The sequence below is a fragment of the Pseudorasbora parva genome, chromosome 6 (assembly GCF_024679245.1).
Source record: "Pseudorasbora parva isolate DD20220531a chromosome 6, ASM2467924v1, whole genome shotgun sequence".
NCBI classification, from domain to species: Eukaryota; Metazoa; Chordata; class Actinopteri; order Cypriniformes; family Gobionidae; genus Pseudorasbora; species Pseudorasbora parva.
The window spans coordinates 39039209-39060208 of NC_090177.1; the positions used below are offsets into that span (position 1 = coordinate 39039209).

Sequence of the window (21000 nt, forward strand, 5' to 3'; positions counted from 1 at the left end):
TTCAGATAACTTATCCAAATAAGTAAGAGAAACTTAAAAAAACCAATGCAAAAAGATAACAAAATATATTAAGTTAAGTCAACAAATAATTTTTTACAGTGTGTGCAAGATAATTGGAAACCAATAACTGAATAATAATGCAACATAAAGGTCACGTGACAGCGGTTCCAGTGGCGAGAGGCTCCGTTCTGAAGAAAGCCATTGGTTTAGTAAATATGCGCTCGATTCAGGTATGTAACAGCCCATTTGTCAAATCCAATTAATCGCCGATGGATGCCAAATCAAGTCCTGCCTAGATTTTTACTTCTACATTTACAGTCCCTGACAAAAGTCTTGTCGCTTGTGTACAAATTGACCTAAAGTGCCGCTGAAATATATTTCTAATCAAGATTTTTTTTTTACAAGAAATGGCTCATTTTAATCCCACCAGTTTTTGTGATAATGTTTCAGTGAAAAACTAAACTTTCAAAAAGTATTCTAATATTCACAGCTTGGTAAAGCCAATTGAGTCAATTTTTGCAAAGACATAAGTGTTGTCACCTTGTCATATGAGCTTCACCTGTGACTAATAATGGATCGATTAGGTCTCAAGTGTGTATAAAAAGAACCCCAGTACGCTAGACCTTCACATCAACTGCAGCTAGACCTCTGCAAACATGCCTAAGATTCACCCAGAGACTAAAGTTTTGATTATCAAGAGGCTGAAGAGCAGATCCACTGCTGATGTGGCAGACACCTTCAATGTGTCCCAGCGTCAAGTACAGAGGATAAAAAAAGATTTGAAGAGCATACTTCCATCTCCACATCAAAGTTCCTCAAGGCGAAGAAGATCAAGATGCTCCAGGATTGGCCAGCCCAGTCACCAGACATGAACATCATTGAGCATATGTGGGGTAGGATGAAAGAGGACGCATGGAAGACGAAACCAAAGAATATTGATGAACTCTGGGAGGCACGCAAGACTGCTTCCTTAGCTATTCCTGATGACTTCATCAATAAATTGTATGCATCCTTGCCAAACCGCATGGATGCAGTCCTCCAAGCTCATGGAAGTCATACAAGATATTAAATTTGGATCTCATAGCACCACAACTTAATTTGCTGACATATTTTTGTATTTGCAGTAAATTTGTTCAATTTCTGTTTAGGCGACAAAACTTTTGTCTTGCCAAAATTTGACCTTTCTGTCTTGATTAAATTATAAATATTTTTTTCTGTGAAAATTATTTATTTCAGTGCATTAAACATCATTTGGTAGGGTTTTAGCTTTTCATATGAGCTATTTCTAACACCAATGAATTAATTAAAAGTCAGGTTAATATCAGGTATTTCTAGAGAATAGATAAGCGACAAGACTTTTGTCAGGGACTGTAGATCAGTCAGCACTTTGACATGACAATTACAGCTCTGACATAAAAATAAAGAAAAACTAAGTTTAAAATGTATCATTTTAGAGGATTAGTTCACTTCATCTCATCAAAAAATGTTCGTCTTTCTTTCTTCAGTCGAAGACCAGGTTTTTTCTCCATATAATGTATTCCAAAATGTTCAAAATGGTCCAAATCAATGCAGTTTCAGAGGAAGGGCTTCAGAGGCTCTGCACGATCCCAGACGATATCCAGCCAAACCTTTGGTAATTCATAAACATTTATATACTTTTTAACCTAAATTTCATTTTCTATTATGAATCTAAAATGCTGCTCAAGAAACATTTCTCATTATCAATGCCGCTGATAAACAGATCTCCTGAATGGCTTTATGGAAACCGTGATACATATTTTATTTTTGATTTTTTGATGAATGTTCAAAATCATACATTTCCCGAATAAAAGCGCTACTTTAATTTCTTTCTTTCTAACCCAAACTTTTGAACACTGGTTTAGTCTACACAACAAAATACTACATTATGAGTGTTTATTCAGTAAGGACTAATTAAAGGCGATGTTTTCCCGGACGTTCTCTTCATGTTTTCTGTGGGTTTGTGAGGAGTCGAGTGTCTTTCAGGACAGCGTTCACTTCCTGAGGCCTCTCTTAATCTTCTTTGTCCTATAAAAAAGAAAAATGTCAGCCTTTAGTTTACATCACAGCTGTAAACCATGTTCTGCTAATATGTCAATATTTAGAAGTGCGTAATAGTACATGTAATATACAGTTGCAAAAAAAAGTAGGTGAACCCCTTCCAGAATCTGTGAAAATGTGAATTATTTTAACAAAATTAGAGAGATCATACAAAATGTGTTATTTTTTAATTTAGTGCTGTCATTATTTTAATTATTTTTTTACATAAAATGATGCTGCAGGAGGAAACATGATGCGTTAAGGATTAGTTCACTTTAACTTAATTTACTCGGCCCGATCTCATCCAAGATGTTCATGTCTTTCTTCAGTCGAAAATAAATCGTGTTTTTTGAGGAAAACACTCCAGGATTTTTCTCCACAATGGACTTCAGTGGCAACCTTAATGTTGAAGGTCCAATCAATGCAGTTTCAAAGGAAGGGCTTCAGCGGCTCTGCGCGATCTCAGCTGAGGAATTATGTCTTATCTAGCCAAATCATCTGTCATTTTCAATAAAAAATAAACATTTATATACTTTTTAACCTCAAATGCGTGACTTCGGTGTTGTTCTTCTTCACGGCGTATGACGTCATCACGCTGGAAAGTTCACAGCCGTGACGTGACGTACGCGGAAGTACTGACCCAGTGCTTGAAAACTCATGTTCTCCTCCAACATTAAAACTGTCCAACATCGTTGTTTTACCTTTATTTTTAAAAAGGCCGTTTGATTTAGTCTTTGCACGTTCCTTTTAACACTGAAACTGCATTGGTTTGGACCTTCAACCCGTTGGTTGCCATTGAAGCCCATTATGTGGAGAAAAATCCTAGAATGTTTTAGAATAGAATAAGAAATATTTATTTTCAACTGAAGAAAGAATAACATGTTGGATGAGATGAGGTTGATTAAATCATCAGGGAATTTTCATTTGGAAGTGAACTAATCCTTTAAGAGCCGGGGGTGAACACTTTTTGAATTTAGATCAAGCCAAGGTAAATTTATCAAGATCAAGCACTTAGTTTGTCATCTGGAAAACATTAAAGCATCTTATTTAGCTTCCAAAGTGCCGTCCTAAATGAAAAAAGTTCATATTTAAACAAAATAAGAACAATCTCCCTTTTCAAATGTTTTCACCCCAGAGCTCTTCATGCATTGAGTTTCCTTCTGGAGCTTCGGTGAATGTTTCAACAGTTTTTAATAGCTGTGTTCGAGTTCCTCAGTCCCTCAGATGGATCTCAAAATCATATGGTCATTGCTGGAGAGGGTTCAAATATGCAAAAGATGCTGGAAAACTGAAGTTTAACTGCTCAGGACAAAAAAGATACTTAAGAACAACCATTATACACACACACACACACACACACACACACACACACACACACACACACACACACACACACACTGCTGTGGATCATCCTGGTAACAACACAGTATTATATGTATATCTCTATGTAACCCCAATAAACTTTTCCTTAGTCAAAAACATGATTCCCTTTAGTTGCATGTAACTTTGTCACTTTTTCTACCTACACACATACGCGCGCGTCTGCCGTTCACTATCTTTGTGGGGACTCTCCATAGACTTAATACCGTACAAACTGTACATTTTATCCCCCCACGCTGCCCCTAAACCTCCCCAATACACACACACACACACACACACACACACACACACACACACACACACACACACACACACACACACACACACACACACACACACACACACACACACACACACACACACACACCTGGTTCTCTTTACTTTTTCAAAACTAATTTCTTATAATAAAGTTAATTGTTTTTATAATTTGAATGACTGAAAAAAATAATGTGATTGCAATCATGTCTTGTCTTGTAGTGGCAACTTATGTGGAATTATTGCACATATATATATATATATATATATATATATATATATATATATATATATATATATATATATAATATGTAATATATATATATATATATATATATATATATATATATATATATATATATATATATATATATATATATATATATATGGAAGCTATTCCATTCCAATGTGTGTTGAATTCCAAAACAGGCACACTTCACTCCACTGAATGCTCATTCTACTGAATGAGGTGCTGATTAGGTGATCACCTGAAACAAATCTTATTTAATAAGGGAAATATAAAAAACACTTCTGAGGTCATCACTATCCTCTTGCAGTAGGACCAGCTGGATGGCAAAAACAGTGCTAGTAGTGCCTCAAAAGTAATTGGAATTAGAAAATAACTATTGACCATGCCAAAAAAATTGAAAAGGAAAGTTTTGAGTGAGGAAAAGAAGGGTTCACTGGATTTACTGGCAGAGGGATACAGTGAGCCTCGGGTTGCTTCCATTCTTAAAATTTCAAAGACGGCGGTTCATAAGAACAAGGTCAAGCAGCAGACACTGGGGACAACAAAAATACAGACCGGAGGAGGGCAAAAACGACTCTCCACCGACCAGAATGACCGCCAACTCATTCAAATGTCACTGAACAACCGTAGGATGACATCAAGAGACCTACAAAAAGAATAGCAAAAGGCAGCTGGGTAGAAGTGCATGGCGAGGACTGTTCGAAACAGGCTCCTGGTCCTGGGGGCAGGGCTGAAGTCGTGCAAAGCTAGACAAAAACCCTTCATCAATGAGAAGCAAAGAAGTTTGCAAGTTTGCATATATATATATATATATATATCTGTAATGTAATATATGCTATGTCTATAAACTGTGTACTCTGTATTTAACGGCATTGATCCGTTCTTCGCACATGGTTAGCATATGTGCCATGATTAGCGCGCATGCTGGTGTTGGTCGAAGAACAGAGTATGTGAAGTGTGTTATTTTACAGAAGTGTTTCATGTGATACTATATTCATTAAGTCCGTGTTATGAGTTTTACACTGATTCGCTGAGTGTGAGAGTGTATATGAGGTCATGAGCATTAAGTTTTACACTGATTCGCTGAGTGTGAGAGTGTATATGAGGTCATGAGCATGTAATTATGTAATAGGGTGAATGGCTCAGGCTACAGGATCCATGAACGATTTAATGACTGACAAATCCTGAGTAGATGCTCAAGTTACTTGGACAGGTACGGTCATTTATTATTGTGTTAACCGCTGTCTAAAACGACCTATATTTGGGTAAAGAATGCACCAAAGTCTTCAGCAAACTACGTTTTGGAACAGATGGAGTGTCTGTCTCTGCTGACTAATCATGTAGATGAGAGGTTAGTGACGGACATGCACAGGTAAATGCTGACTTTGCAGAGCAGCAGATTGTAACCCAACGCCTCAATGCCCACGGGTGCTTTAGGTCCGACTCCCACACTCGTTTTCCAGCTGACAGAACTGTCACTCTGACATGCATTCACAAAGACTCTGTGTCTCTGTTCCATGCCTGAGGCAGGAGTTGATGAGTCAGAGTTTGAATGAGAAAGTCCTCCAGCATGGTGAAAAAAAGAAGAAAAAGAAGCTTCAAACCCTGAGAGAATGATGCAGTTATGTGCTAACTAAATTAATGCCAAACCCAGATCAGTGGACAACACCTTCTGAGAGCCAGGTTTATTAATCTTCATGTAGATTTGATGATGGGTAGATGTTGCACAATAATGAGACTTAACTATTTTACATTTTGGTGGTGAATTTGTTGAATTTAATAACTACTTTGAGTGTAACTAAACGAGGCAGTGGACATTGGCATGCAATGAATGCACAGGCTGCTCATGCCACGCGGTGCGGGTATAAATCAGGCACAGGTGCTTACATCAACTCAGCTTAAGGAGACTAAGGGTGCGTCTCAATCAGCTCTCTAGTTCAGTTGTCAGGGCACTTATCAGGGATTCAGTCAATGGGCTGACTCACTAAACAGTGCCCTGGATACCTGAGCCGGATTGAGACTCATTTTCAGCCCTGGAGTTTCATGCCTTAGACCGGCCCACTTTAGCTCGCGACATACTATATTAAAATAATGTGATTCCAACCTCAGAATACAAGTCTGCATAAGGTACACTATTCTCTGCAGCCTTATAATTCTTTGTATTTTTGAAAAATATAATTTTCAATTCAGTGCAAAAACCGTAGCTTAAGTTTTGCTTCACAGTGAAGATTTATTAGAACAGTAAATAACAGGACAGTATCAGAAACTCTTTTTTAAAGAATTAGTATTCATAAATATCCAAACATTGAAATGAAGAAAAGATTTTTAGTTTTTTTTTTCTTCTTCAGAAAACAAGTCAATTTCTTATGTAATTTCACTTGTCTAGTAAATGTATCTTGAATTAAGAATATTTAGATATTTGAACTGGAAACAAGTAAGATACTAAGTAAGAAAAAAAAATCAGTGATAATGTTTGCTTATTCACACATTATGGTACAAAAACAGTTTACCTGTGTTTCACAGTAAGAGCTAATCTCTTCACAACTGGGTCCTCGCTCGCTTTCTGACACTAAATGAAATTTGTTACATTTATTTCTCACCACAAATACCCCCTTTTTACAAAGCTTTCAAATCAAGTTACTCAGTTTCATTAATGTATTGCTGAATCATCAGGTCATCATTATTATCTCAGGGCATTTTTCATTGAGCAGGGCTCTTCCTATTAGTTCTTCTGAATGACAATCCTACCTGGCCATTCGGGTGTGTTGGGCTCATGACTGGAGCTTGGTAACGTTACTGGGCCTTGCTCTTCACTATAAGCAGCAAAACGGACTAGAGGCGTCTGCTGCTGAAGAGCTAAGAAAAAGTTTGATACATGAACGTGGTTTGCAGACAGCATTGTTTTGCGCGGTCGCATCTTGCACTGCTCCTAACTACCTTAACGTGATAATTAGCCAGCGTGATGAGTAGCCAGCTCGTGCTACTCCCTCTAACCCTTGGTTTTATCTGATGTTCTTCGTGAACACCGGACCAAACTTAGGGCAGCAGAGAGAAAATGGCGCAAATCAAACGAAACATCTGACCTGAGTAAGTACCAATCTCTGCTCATTTCCTTCTCACAGGACGTCCATACAGCTAAATCCTCATATTTTCACAACAAAATCAACAGCACCTCAGACTCACGCACACTTTTCAGAACTTTCACCTCTCTCCTCTGTCCCCCTCCACCACCTCCCACTACCTCTCTTTCTGCAGACGATCTTGCCAATTTTTTCACAAAAAAAACCACACTCATCAGCAGTCAGTTCACACCTCCACACACACACACACTTTTGAATCAGCCACATCCACAGCCAAACATCTTCTCTCCTCCTTCTCTACACTCACTGAGGACGAAGTATCTAAGCTTCTCCACTCCAGCCATCCCACTACCTGCCCTCTAGATCCCATCCCCTCACATCTCCTACAAGCCATCTCCCCTACACTCTTACCAGCACTCACACACATCATCAACACATCTATCTCCACCGGCATCTTCCCCACCACATTCAAGCAGGCTCGGGTAACCCCACTGCTTAAAAAAACCCACATTAGACACATCACTTGTAGAGAACTACAGACCTGTTTCTCTCCTACCATTCATTGCGAAAACACTTGAAAGAGTTGTTTTCAACCAGGTCTCATCTTTCCTCTCACAGTCTAATCAACTGGACGTAAACCAGTCAGGCTTCAAAAAGGGCCACTCAACTGAGACGGCATTACTGTCAGTTACTGAAGCCCTGCGGCTGGCTAAAGCTGCATCCAAATCATCAGTCCTCATCCTCCTTGATCTGTCTGCTGCCTTTGACACTGTGAATCATCAGATTCTTCTGTCCACCCTCTCATCTCTGGGCATCACAGGGACTCCGCTCCACTGGTTTGAGTCCTATCTCACAGGTAGGTCTTTTAAGGTTGCCTGGAGAGGAGAGGTATCCAAAACACATCAACTGACCACAGGGGTTCCTCAGGGCTCAGTGCTTGGACCTCTCCTCTTCTCCATTTACACCACATCATTGGGAGCCATCATTCAGGCACATGGTCTCTCATATCATTGCTATGCTGATGACACACAGCTCTACCTCTCATTTCAACCAGATGATCCCACAGTAGCTGCACAAATCTCAAGCTGTCTTGCGGACATCTCGGCATGGATGAAAAAACATCACCTGCAGCTCAATCTAGCAAAGACTGAGCTGCTTGTTTTCCCTGCTAACCCCACCATACAACATGATTTTACCATCCAGCTAGGTTCATCTCTGATTACTCCTTCAGGGTCGGTCAGAAATCTTGGAGTAATCTTTGATGACCAGCTGTCCTTCAAAGACCACATCTCGAAGACAGCTCGGTCATGCAGGTTTGCATTGCACAACATCAGGAAAATCAGACCGTTCCTTACGGAGCATGCAACACAGCTTCTTGTCCAAGCCCTGGTCATTTCTAGACTTGACTATTGCAATGCGCTTCTGGCTGGACTTCCATCTTGTGCAATCAAACCGCTGCAAATGATCCAGAGCGCTGCAGCACGTCTTGTATTCAATGAGCCCAAAAGGGCTCATGTCACACCTCTATTCATCTCTCTGCATTGGCTACCACTCGCTGCCCGGATCAAATTCAAAGCTCTGACTCTTGCTTATGGATCTTCCACAAGCGCAGCACCCGCATACTTCGACTCACTCCTACGAGTCTACACACCCACCAGAAGCCTTCGCTCAGCTAATGAGCGAAGGCTTGTGGTACCATCACAGAGAGGCATGAAATCCCTCTCTAGAACTTTTTCTTTCATTGTTCCTGGTTGGTGGAACGATCTTCCGTCCTCCATTCGCACAACAGAATCACTCGCTTCATTCAAAAGACAGGTAAAAACTCATCTCTTCCATGAGCACTTAATCTTACATTAAAAATAAAAAATAAAATAAAAACTCTTTCCCCCTCTATTTCTTCTTTCCTTTTCTGGTCTTTGCTACTCTGAGCAGTGTACAAATCTTGGTATTTAGGGCACTTTTTGTGTTTCGTTGCCTCTTCTTGACAGATCGCTTCCTGTTCTCCTGAGTTGTAAGTCGCTTTGGATAAAAGCGTCTGCTAAATGCATAAATGTAAATTACTTACCGGCCTCGTCGTCATCATTTGTTTTTTTGAGTAAAAATGTGCACAGCTTAGAACATTTGGCCGTGCCAGTTTCCAGAGCCTTCTTATTTTTTTATTCTGGCCTTTACTGCGCCACCTTTACGCTTCCTATTACCCATTTTTATCAGAATTTTTTATTTTGAGCAACTTTCAAGGCGCTGTATCGGGGACGGGGCCAGGGAGTCAAAATATAATCACGTCATCATTAACCTGCAGGCTGCACTCTGCGAGAAAATATTAAGTAAAAAAGAGTGGGACTTCGGTAAAATAATAAATAAAAAGAGTTGGACTGCGGTAAAATAAAAAAGTGGGGCTGCTGTGAGTGCAGGCAGCCTAGGGACAGCATCCATAGTTCAACCAAGTGCCATGACAACAACGGCCCTCGCGGCAACAAAAACAGACCAGCCCACCGGGAATTTTCCCGGTGCTCCCGATTAGCCAATCCGGGCCTGCTGGATACTGAGCTGATTGAGACGCACCCCAAATATTTAATATATTTGATAAAGCTGTACAATATCGTGAAAAGGTCTTAGGCACGTTAGTATTATTCTCTCACAAAAAATAAATAAATAAATAAATAAATAAAATTCTATCTTTTGCTGTAGTGTGTCAGTAGGAAATGTTAGTTTACATTTCCAAACATTACTTTGGTCATTAATTGTAATAATCCTGTGAGATGTTTTAATACACAAGGAGTCTGACAACAGCTGTGTAACGACATGATTATTTATTCATTGTGCAAACCCGATTCCAAAAAAGTCGGGACCCTTTACGAATTGTGATTAAAAACAAAATGCAATGATGTAGGAGTTTCAAATTTCAATATTTTATTCAGAATACAAAATAGATGACATATCAAATGTTTAAACTTAGAAAATATATAATTTTAAAGGGAAAATAAGTTACTTTTAAATTTAATGGCATCAACACATCTCAAAAAAGTTGGGACACGGCCGTGTTCACCACTGTGTGGCATCCCCTCTTCTTTTTATAACAGTCTGCAAACGTCTGGGGACTGAAGAGACAAGCTGCTCAAGTTTAGGAATAGGAATGTTGTCCCATTCTTGTCTAATTCAGGCTTCTAGTTGCTCAACTGTCTTAGGTCTTCTTTGTCGCATCTTCCTCTTTATGATGCGGTAAATGTTTTCTATGGGTGAAAGATCTGGACTGCAGGCTGGCCATTTCAGGACCCGGATCCTTCTTCTACACAGCCATCATGCTGTAATTGATGCAGGCAATGGCGAATGGCACGCACGGTGGATTGTGTTCACCGACAAAACAGAGATTGTTCCAGATTCTCTGAATCTTTGGATGATATTATGCTCTGTAGATGATGATAACTTCAAACTCTTTGCAATTTTTCTCTGAGAAACTCCTTTCTGATATTGCTCCACTATTTTTTGCCGCAGCATTGGGGGAATTGGTGATCCTCTGCCCATCTTGACTTCTGAGAGACACTGCCGCTCTTTTTATACCCAAGCATGTTGCCAATTGACCTAATAAGTTGAAAATTGGTCCTCTAGCTGTTCCTTATATGTACATCTAACTTTTCCGGCCCCTTATTGCTACCTGTCCCAACTTTTTTGGAATGTGTTGGCCTCATGAAATCCAAAACGAGCCAATATCCCCCGAGAAGAACAAGGAATTTCTCTCTTAAAATGCGTGATTTAAACTTTGTGATTTAAAAATCATTTAAACGTGATTTAAGTTTTGTAAAGTGTCCCTTGTATGTTATTTCATTTATGCATGTCTTATGAGCAACTTACTAGTACATGTAACCTCATATATGTTGCATCTCCAATCAAATTAACGCTCGTTTCACGACTTACACTTTCATGTATTTCCTTTCTTCAGAGGATACAGTGTGTTTGTTGCATTAAATGGAGTATAAATGTGCATAGACCAATTGAATCAAGCTTGAAACAAAGAAGCCTTAAAATCTCCCACAGAGGAAATTCCTGCAGGGAAATCCCAACAATCCCATTGGTCAACTCGGTCATCGAGGGTGGGATTTCTCTAAGACTCTTAATAGAGACGCACAGATTCGCCCACTCTCTTCTCTCTCTCTCTGGCTAAACCAACACATCTTATGCAGGCATCATATGCAGGCCCTCCAAGCAGGCCAGGCCTACAAACACATCACACCATGTGATGTCACAACACGGCTGGTGGGCCCAACTCCTCACGCCATGTGCAACGTCCTAACATCAATGGAGCCGAAACAAACATGAAAGATCTTTTCATTGCTTCATTTATCTCCCCTAACCTGGTTTTTCAACCACTTTAACTTTGCCTCTTGCCATGCATATGTTTTGTGTATGTATGTATGTTTGTGATTTAGTTAATACAATTTGTGCACAATATATGTTTGGTTCTTTCTCCCTGCTGCAAACAAATTGTCACTTGAATGATCGATCTGGTTATGCGCTCTAAGCGCTCAGGTAAATACAAAGGAAGAATTTTTTTTCTGTGGCCATGAAATATCCTTTTCTTAGAATTAATGAATAATTAAAACTGAACGTTCATAGGATGAATGGATTGATTTCAATGTTAATGTAGCAACATCAAGTTAATCTATTTAACTAATTTTAAATATTCATAATTAATCATAATGAATAATCATAATGAGTAATGAATAATCATTCATATTTCCCCTATGAGCTAATTCACAACAGCTGGTACTATCTGGTCTCACCGTCATTGATGGTCTGTGATTACACGAAGAAGAAAAAGAAAAAACTGAGACAGACTAAATCCGGAAGAAGTGCGGCAATGTCTCCAAGTCGTTTGAAGAAAGCTTACTGTGAAAGTTTTAGGCACTTGTGTAAAAACCAAGCGGCATCCTCCCCCAGCTTCTCTTGAGGCCAATAAGGAAGTGACTTAAACTGCAATTCCTTGATTGGCTACTAGGGACAGGCTCCAGAAGGAGCAGAATCTCATTGAGCCTCATGTTAAAATGGCCAAATTTACAGCAGAAAAAAACATGTTCACAGCCTGGTACAAATGGTGGTTTTAGTCTATACGATAATTTTGCACTTCATGACAACTGTGAGGGGGGTGATTTTTTAATAACTCATTCATTTACATTACATGAAGCCTTAAAGTTCTGCATAATTAAGGGTGTGTCCCTATGAATGACAGGTGGATAGCCATTTATCTGCTGTCTGTTACGGCAGTTTCACACCGCAAGCGTGAGCAGCGCTTCAGCGTAATTACACCGTCACTGCAGCTGCAGACACGTGAGAGTATTCACACTGGAAGCGTTTGTACAGCGTCACAGCAGCGGCTCCCACAATGCTACAGCCTAACTGTCTGACTAAACTAAAAGAAGGTTTATTATATTTTCTGGCTAGTTAACTTTACTTTTTATAATCATAACCATACTTTTACCCAAACTGAATAATTAAAACAAGTTTAAAGGTAAATCTTCTACAGATGTTTTTTATTCTTCGTTTTCTTTAATTACATCTTTTAATGGCTACTCTAGTTAAAACACAACACACGTGCTTCTTGTGTGCATTTTGAGCGATTTTTGTGTGATATTATATTATTTTGTCCATCAGAAGTGCATGTGCTTTCACTTTACACCGTGACTGCAGCTGCTAGAGCCTATATATAGCTACTTGTCTGAGTGTTACATACTAAACCAAAAGAAAGTTTATTACATTTTCTGGCTAATTACTTTATTTTGTAAAATCATAACCATACTTTCACCCAAACTGAATAATTAAAACGAGTTTAAATGGGTAAATCTTCTACAGATATACTTTTATTCTTCCTTTTCTGACATACTCCAGTTATTGTTAAAATACACTACACGTGCTTCTTGTGTGCATTTTAAGCACTTTTTGTGTGAAATGATAGTTATTTTGTCCATTAAAAGTGTGCTTTCACTTTAATTGAGCGTCAGCAGTGCAGCAAATATAGGCTCGCCGCCGAAACCTCGGACTGAAATGGTCTGAAACTGTGCAGCCTTTTATGTTCAAACTGGAGTCGGACAATGATGGAGAGACTCAAAAAGTGACAGCGTAGAATGAGACAGGATGATTCTGAATGGTTAGTTGATGAATTTATGTAGCTGATGTGGAGTTAACTATCTTATAGACATTGATTAGATTTTCTTTAATGACAATCTATAAATTGCTGGTGTGGGAACTGTTGTAAGATGCCTTCAGAGCCAGATAATAAATGCTGCATGAAGATAGAACAGCTATAGTTTAGTTGAATTACAGTTATAACTTACACTCACCTAAAGGATTATTAGGAACACCATACTAATACTGTGTTTGACCGCCTTTCGCCTTCAGAACTGCCTTAATTCTACGTGGCATTGATTCAACAAGGTGCTGAAAGCATTCTCTAGAAATGTTGGTCCATATTGATAGGATTGCATCTTGCAGTTGATGGAGATTTGTGGGATGCACATCCAGGGCATGAAGCTCCCGTTCCACCACATCCCAAAGATTCTCTATTGGGTTGAGATCTGGTGACTGTGGAGGCCATTTTAGTACAGTGAACTCATTGTCATGTTCAAGAAACCAATTTGAAATGATTCAAGCTTTGTGACATGGTGAATTATCCTGCTGGAAGTAGCCATCAGAGGATGGGTACATGGTGGTCATAAAGGGATGTTCATGGTCAGAAACAATGCTCAGGTAGGCCGTGGCATTTAAACGATGCCCAATTGGCACTAAGGGGCCGAAAGTGTGCCAAGAAAACATCCCCATTACACCACCACCACCAGCCTGCACAATGGTAACAAGGCATGATGGATCCATGTTCTCGTTCTGTTTACGCCAAATTCTGACTCTACCATCTGAATGTCTCAACAGATATCGAGACTCATCAGACCAGGCAACATTTTTCCAGTCTTGAACTGTCCAATTTTGGTGAGCTTGTGCAAATTGTAGCCTCTTTTTCCTATTTGTAGTGGAGATGAGTGGTACCCGGTGGGGTCTTCTGCTGTTGTAGCCCATCCACCTCAAGGTTGTGCGTGTTGTGGCTTCACAAATGCTTTGCTGCATACCTCGGTTGTAACGAGTGGTTATTTCAGTCAAAGTTGCTCTTCTATCAGCTTGAATCAGTCGGCCCATTCTCCTCTGACCTCGAGCATCAACAAGGCATTTTCGCCCACAGGACTGCCGCATACTGGATGTTTTTCCCTATTCACACCATTCTTTGTAAACCCTAGAAATGGTTGTGTGTGAAAATCCCAGTAACTGATTAGATTGTGAAATACTCAGACCGGCCCTTCTGGCAACGACAACCATGCCACGCTCAAAATTGCTTAAATCACCTTTCTTTCCCATTCTGACATTCAGTTTGGAGTTCAGGAGATTGTCTTGACCAGGACCACAGCCCTAAATGCATTGAAGCAACTGCCATGTGATTGGTTGATTAGATAATTGCCTTAATGAGAAATTGAACAGGTGTTCCTAATAATCATTTAGGTGAGTGTATGTTGTCATCTTGCTTTTATGACATGCTATTGCATTTATGTTTCATACTGAGATAAATGTGAAAAATGGATGCGATAGCTTGAGCAGATTGCTAAATGTGCTCTACTACAACAGCTCTTCCTCTTCTCAACATGGCCTTTGTTGCGTGTTCACTCAGGTTTATGTCAATTTTAGGATTAGTGATGTCACTAACCCCAGGGTTGCCAACTCTCACGCATTTGGCGTGACACACACGCTTTCAGGCTCGGTGTCACGCTCTCACGCTGTCCAGCTTAATCTCACGCCAAATTGGCAAACCTGCTTTTTATATTAAACAAAGCTAGGCCTATAGCTTTTTTGTTATTATTATTACGTTTTAATTCAAAATTCAAACAATAAATAGCGTTTTGGCGCTAATGTTAAAGTCAGAGGCGCTGAAAAGCGGAGTTGCAATGCAACATGTTTTCATCTCCCGGCGCGCGCGCAGTCACGTGGCTCATGGAGCGCTCAATACTTCTAGCGCTGTGTCAATGCATTTGAATGGCTTAAGCGGATACACAACAGTTTACACCATACAGATGTTTGCAGCAAGTTTTGTTAAACAGTACAGCTTAGTGGTGTGCATTGATTATTAAGTCAGCCATATTCACAGGATAGTTTTATTATGGAGAGTGATAGAGATGTAGCATTGTTAACATTAATTGTATTCTTGTATTTCTCAGGTATTCCTTACTAATAGGTCACACTAATACTCATATTGATGGTCAATTGTGACCATACACCATAACTATTTTTCAATTAAATAAGTTCTATATTTTAGTTCAATAATGTTTATTGAATATTTTGAAGAAATCTTTTGGTTGGCTACTAAAATAGTATTTTAGCATAAATTATTGTCAATTAATGACCACTTAAAATATATTTCTTCTAATATTTTTATTATTTATATTTCAATTTGTGTAGTAATTAAGGTTAAAACATAGAATTCCAATTTAAAGAGGCAAATTGGTTATTTTGTTGCTTATAAAATAATAATAATGTTAATTTGTAAAGCCATTATAGTTGCCTTATGGCTCTTTAATAAATCTACATATAGCCTATCTAATCTAGTTGCTCAAAAACAGTCTTCCATTTGAATAAATATTTAGATATGATTAAACATAAGATTTCTTTAAATGGGAAATTTTAAAACGTTAATAACTTATGCATCATATTAGGACTTAGTATCCTAATATTTTTAATGAATAATGATACTTATATAAGCACACACAAGTGAATATTAATGAATGCGAGCACATTTAATTTGACCCATGAAACGTTTAAAATAGTGCTAAGACAAACTATTTTTCCCTTATTGTGTACAGTAAGCTATATAGTACTACATATGAATTGATACTAAATTAAGTTCGAAATAGACCCCCCCCCCCCAAAAAAAAATAAAAAAATAATAATAATAATAATAATCTCACTCCAACCTGAATGTAAAAGTTGGCAACCCTGCTAACCCATGAATAAGCTAGATGTAAACTCTACCAGCCGTTTGTTGCAGACCTTAAAAAGTGATTTCTTTAAAAGAAAATATTAAAGCTCCCTTTGACCTTTGAGTGTCATAACTTTGCAGATGTTTTTTATGCTCAAACAGCAACATTGCACACTAACTAAAGTTAAAAAAGTGAAAGTCATAATCATTCAAAGCCTTGATAGACTTCAAGCTACATCATTTAAAACAAAATTAGGCCAAAACGAAGTTCGTTTGAAGTTTGTCCCAGGACTTCGTACCACCATTGGTCTGTGGTGATTACATAATAGGTAGATATGGCTCTGAGACTCCGCCTACTTTGACGGGGACATTTTCTCAGATTTAATGGCAACCATATAGGAATGTTTGTATTTGCTGGGCATGCAATGCTTGTGTAAAAGAATATGTAAATCAGGATGACATGCAAGGTTTAGGGGTGGACCTTCAACCATACTTTCATTAAAAAAACAAATTTATACAAAATCACGAATTCGTACAATAGTTTTTTCATGAGATCGAGTTCACAAACACAGATTAACTCACGTTTTCTGGTGGTCACTGACTCTGTTCCTCAGGACATTGATCTGTCAAGAGATGCACAAACAAAAACACTAAATATCTCAATAAACAGGATAATGAGATCATGGCCATTGAATTGCATTTACGGGTGATGCAACCAAGAAAAATATATTTTTAATAAAATAAATAACATGCACTAGTGTTTCGTAAACATTGAGACTAGAAACAAGTTTTAAGAACGTAAATAGTTTTTTTTTTTTTTTTTTTTTTTTTTTTTCATGTTGAGACTGGATCTAGTAAAACTCCAAGTGATAAAGTCTTTAGCTTACCTCGTATTTCTGTTTGGTAAACTGGTACTGTAACTCAAACTTCTCTGCTTCCAGTTCGCGCACCCAGCTCCACAGTTCCTTTGCTTTCTCCCTGATGAAAAATAGAGAGAAAGCGTGGTACAATTGAAATACATAACTAGGTGTGAGAATTTGTTTATTGTGATTATTATAAAGGTTGTCACAGTAGTAAAATTTAAGTAGCCTGTACCAATGCCAGTAACATTTTGTGGTTCTCTCTACCAATTCCGAGCCTGACAAGCCAGACCCACATCAAGATGTTTGGTCTGGAAACTCTCAATTGACAGCTCAATCTGAGGGGCAGGATAAACGGTTGTCTTTCAAACTCCCTCTGAAAACGTACTGTCTTCCCTGTGAGAGACGACGTCTGGATGGGAGCATATACTCTTAGAAGAAAAGGTTCTATTCTTTTCTATTCGAAAAGAAAACGGCGCTACGTATTTGGAACCCTTAAAAGGTTATATATAGAAGTATAGTTGAGAATATATTTATGCTAAAAGGGTTCTATGCTGACAAGAAAGAACCCATTTGGCACTTAAAAAAGGGTTCTATATAGAACATTGCAAAAAAATGCATTTCTTATCTTAGCAAAGACAATTACTTTTGCTTGTCTAGTAAATACTTATTGTTTTAAGAATGTTTAGATGTTTGGACTAGAAACAAGACAAAAATACTAAGTAAGAAAAGCATTTTTTGCAGTGAACTTTTTAGGGGTTCCAACTACGTATCGCTGATAGAACCTTTTAAGGTTCCATATAGAACCTTTTCTTCTTAGAGTGTATGATGTTCTAGAACTTGGATATATCTTTCAGCGTTGATGGTGCCTTTCCAGATGTGTAAGCGGCCCATGCCACACACACTCATGCAACCCCATACCACCAGAGATGCCGCTTCTGAACTGAGCGCTGATAACAACTTGGGTTGTCCTTGTCTTCTTTAGTCCGGATGACATGGCGTCCCAGTTTTCCAAAAAGAACTTCTGACCACAGAACAGTTTTCCACTTTGCCACCGTCCATTTTAAATGAGCCTTGGCCCAGAGAAAACGCGCTTCTGGATCATGTTTAGATATGGCCTAATTTTTGACCTATAGAGTTTTAGCCAGCAAAGGCAAATGGCACGGTGGATTGTGTTTTCTGGAAGTATTCCTGAGCCCATGTTGTGATTTCCATTACAGTAGCATTCCTGTATGTGATGCAGTGCCGTCTAACGGCCCGAAGATCACGGGCATCCAGTATGGTTTTCCGGCCTTGACCCTTACGCACAGAGATTGTTCCAGATTCTCTGAATCTTTGGATGATATTATGCTCTGTAGATGACGATAACTTCGAAATCTTTGCAATTTTTCTCTGAGAAACTCCTTTCTGATATTGCTCCACTATTTTTTGCCGCAGCATTGGGGGAATTGGTGATCCTCTGCCCATCTTGACTTCTGAGAGACACTGCCACTCTGAGAGGCTCTTTTTATACCCAATCATGTTGCCAATTGACTTAAAAAGTTGCAAGTTTGTCCTCAACAAATGAAACTATTAACTGTTAAAAACTGTTCCTTATATGTACATCTAACTTTCCCGGCCTCTTATTGCTACCAGTCCCAACTTTTTTGGAAAGTGTTGCTCTCATGAAATCCAAAATGAGCCAGTATTTGGTATACAATTTCAAAATGTCTCACTTTCAACATTTAATAAGTTATCTCTCTTCTATTGTAAATAAAATCTAAGTTTGTGACATTTGTAAAATATTGCAATCACAATTTGTACAGTATCCCAACTTTTTGGAATCAGGTTTGTATAACCTGTACAACATTACGTACACTATATGATGCTGTGCATGTTGCACTGAACTACTCTTTCATTTAAGTGATTTCAATCATATTTCAAGCAATTTAAAAACATCATGGTGAGCAGTGTGCAATTTAAGTGTTTTTTTGTCTATTCAATAGGCACTAAAACTCCTAACATTCTTTAAACTAACTTTAATATCCCTTTAACTGTGGAAAAATTGTAATGCATGACGTGTTGTGGCTCTACGTTTGCTCCTGTAGGTAATTGCAGAAGGACTTTTCAAACCTGAGAATGGAGTCGTTGGCACTGTCGATGTCCAAAGGTTTGCGCCGATCGCTAAGAATCTTCTTCTTCTTCTCTCTCTCAGTCTGTTTCTTTCCACTCCGTCTCTCTATCTGCAAAACATTTATATAGATGGATGGATGGATGGATGGATGGATGGATGGATGGATGGATGGATGGATGGATGGATGGATAGATGGATGGATGAATGTTGTCAATATTTCTTTCATGCTGGGAACTCATGAAGTCTTTTTCATACGGTCTCAACTGTCAACTGACCTTCTGCATGTAACCACCGAAGTGAAGACTGGTAAGCGTCTTCTTCTTCTTGGCATCATCCTCTGCTCTCTTTTTGGCTTCCTCTTCCTCCTTGCGAGCTCTTTCTTCCTGAACATTTGAAAACGGGAAAGGATTTGAAAAGATAATAGCAGTGTTCCTCCATTGATGTGAGGTAACAGAAAACGTCAACGCTCCATTGCTGGTTATTTTTCTACTGACCTCCATGCGCTTCTGCCGTTCCTTCTCGCGTTCGCTGCGGATCCTATGCTGCTCAGCTCGCTCAGAACGCCGCTTCTCCTGTGGGATTTAGTCACATTACAGCTTTGACAACTTTATCTGCAGTAGGAGCTCACTCAACAAGAGACAATGGTGGCATTTCTTCTTGAAAATGACAGGGCTGATTTATTTGACACATGTCTGTAGATTCTCATTCAGGCTCATTCGAGCTTGAAATGTTCATTAATGGACCAGTTTTTTTCACACAAATTTGTCTCAGTGGGTGCGTTCTCATCACGTTTTTGTATTTTGTAAGTAATTATTTTGTGATTAGAAGCTTCTGCATAATAATGGACAGCTGCCATGTAATAGGAAAGTATTGCTCACTCACAATCCTGTCTGTCAGGCTGATGAGTTCCTCCTCCTCTTTCTTACGGCTTACAAAGTGAGCCTCAATCAGCGTCTGGAGCTCATTCAGGTCCTTCTCCATGCGCTTACGGTGGATATCCTGGGGGGGCAATTTGACCTTTGAGATTGTATCTGTGACAGTTTGCCTGACAATATGTGCAAGTTCAGATTTGCTGGTTTCTACAAAAATTCAAATGCATGTTTGAGTTTGCCTATATTTTTTAGTATTTCAGAAACATTTACCTACTTTCTTATTCTTAAATGGGTCATCATAAAATATTTAAACTCAGTGTAAAACAGAAAGAAAATATATAGTTTGAAATACTCTGAAGGGGGTCCAACCCGGTACTAGAAAAGTCTATGTAATAAAGAGTCTGATGAGTGTATATTATGTTAATTTTCCATCATATCATATACCTATCATATACCCAGTGCAATGCGACGCAAGGTTTCAGCCTGACGCAGTTATCATTTTCATGTCCAGTGCCACCTCATGCCCATCTGTTCATCCATAGGTCTGAAAACCAGGCGTGTTCAGCCGCATTGTTGGCGTTACTATTTTGAGGAACTGAAAACGACTGACCATTGACCAACAAAAACCTGCTCTAAAGTCAACAGCGCAGTATTTTTGTGTTATTTAAGGGGGCATTCATTAAAATAGGGCCCTAGAGTGGTTTGACATCAATTATTTAAAAATGGAAAGCAAAAACTAACCCAATTGTGTATGGTTGTTAAAAGACAAATTTACAAGGCAAGTTGTATTTTTGAGGATTAATTTTATTATTGAACAACAACCATGTTCTCAATGAACACAAAAAACTCATTAATATCAAAGCTGAATATTTTTGGAAGTTTTAGTTTTTAGTTTTTAGTTTTAGCTATTTTAGGGGGATATCTGTGTGTGCAGGTGACTATTACTGTGCATAATTATTAGGCAACTTAACAAAAAACAAATTTATACCCATTTCAATTATTTATTTTTACCAGTGAAACCAATATAACATCTCAACTTTCACAAATATACATTTCTGACATTCAAAAACCAAACAAAAAAACAAATCAGTGACCAATATAGCTGTAATACAGTTCGTAGATGGGAAGGAA

At 38.6% G+C, this 21000-nt stretch overlaps 1 protein-coding gene across 2 annotated transcripts in view; it reads right to left on the reverse strand.

Annotated features, from left to right (window-relative positions):
* Positions 1 to 1755: 1755 nt before the first annotated feature.
* tnnt2a (troponin T type 2a (cardiac)) overlaps positions 1756 to 21000 on the reverse strand; it is a 28563-nt gene continuing 9318 nt past the window's right edge. For both annotated transcript variants that reach the window (XM_067446888.1, XM_067446887.1), the window contains exons 9-15: positions 19880 to 19996; positions 19492 to 19569; positions 19273 to 19380; positions 18997 to 19106; positions 16912 to 17002; positions 16607 to 16647; positions 1756 to 2046 (exon numbers count right to left, since the gene is read on the reverse strand). In XM_067446888.1, coding sequence (XP_067302989.1) covers positions 2013 to 2046; positions 16607 to 16647; positions 16912 to 17002; positions 18997 to 19106; positions 19273 to 19380; positions 19492 to 19569; positions 19880 to 19996 — 579 coding nt within the window. In that variant the 3' untranslated portion in view covers positions 1756 to 2012. The remainder of the gene's footprint in view (positions 2047 to 16606; positions 16648 to 16911; positions 17003 to 18996; positions 19107 to 19272; positions 19381 to 19491; positions 19570 to 19879; positions 19997 to 21000) is intronic.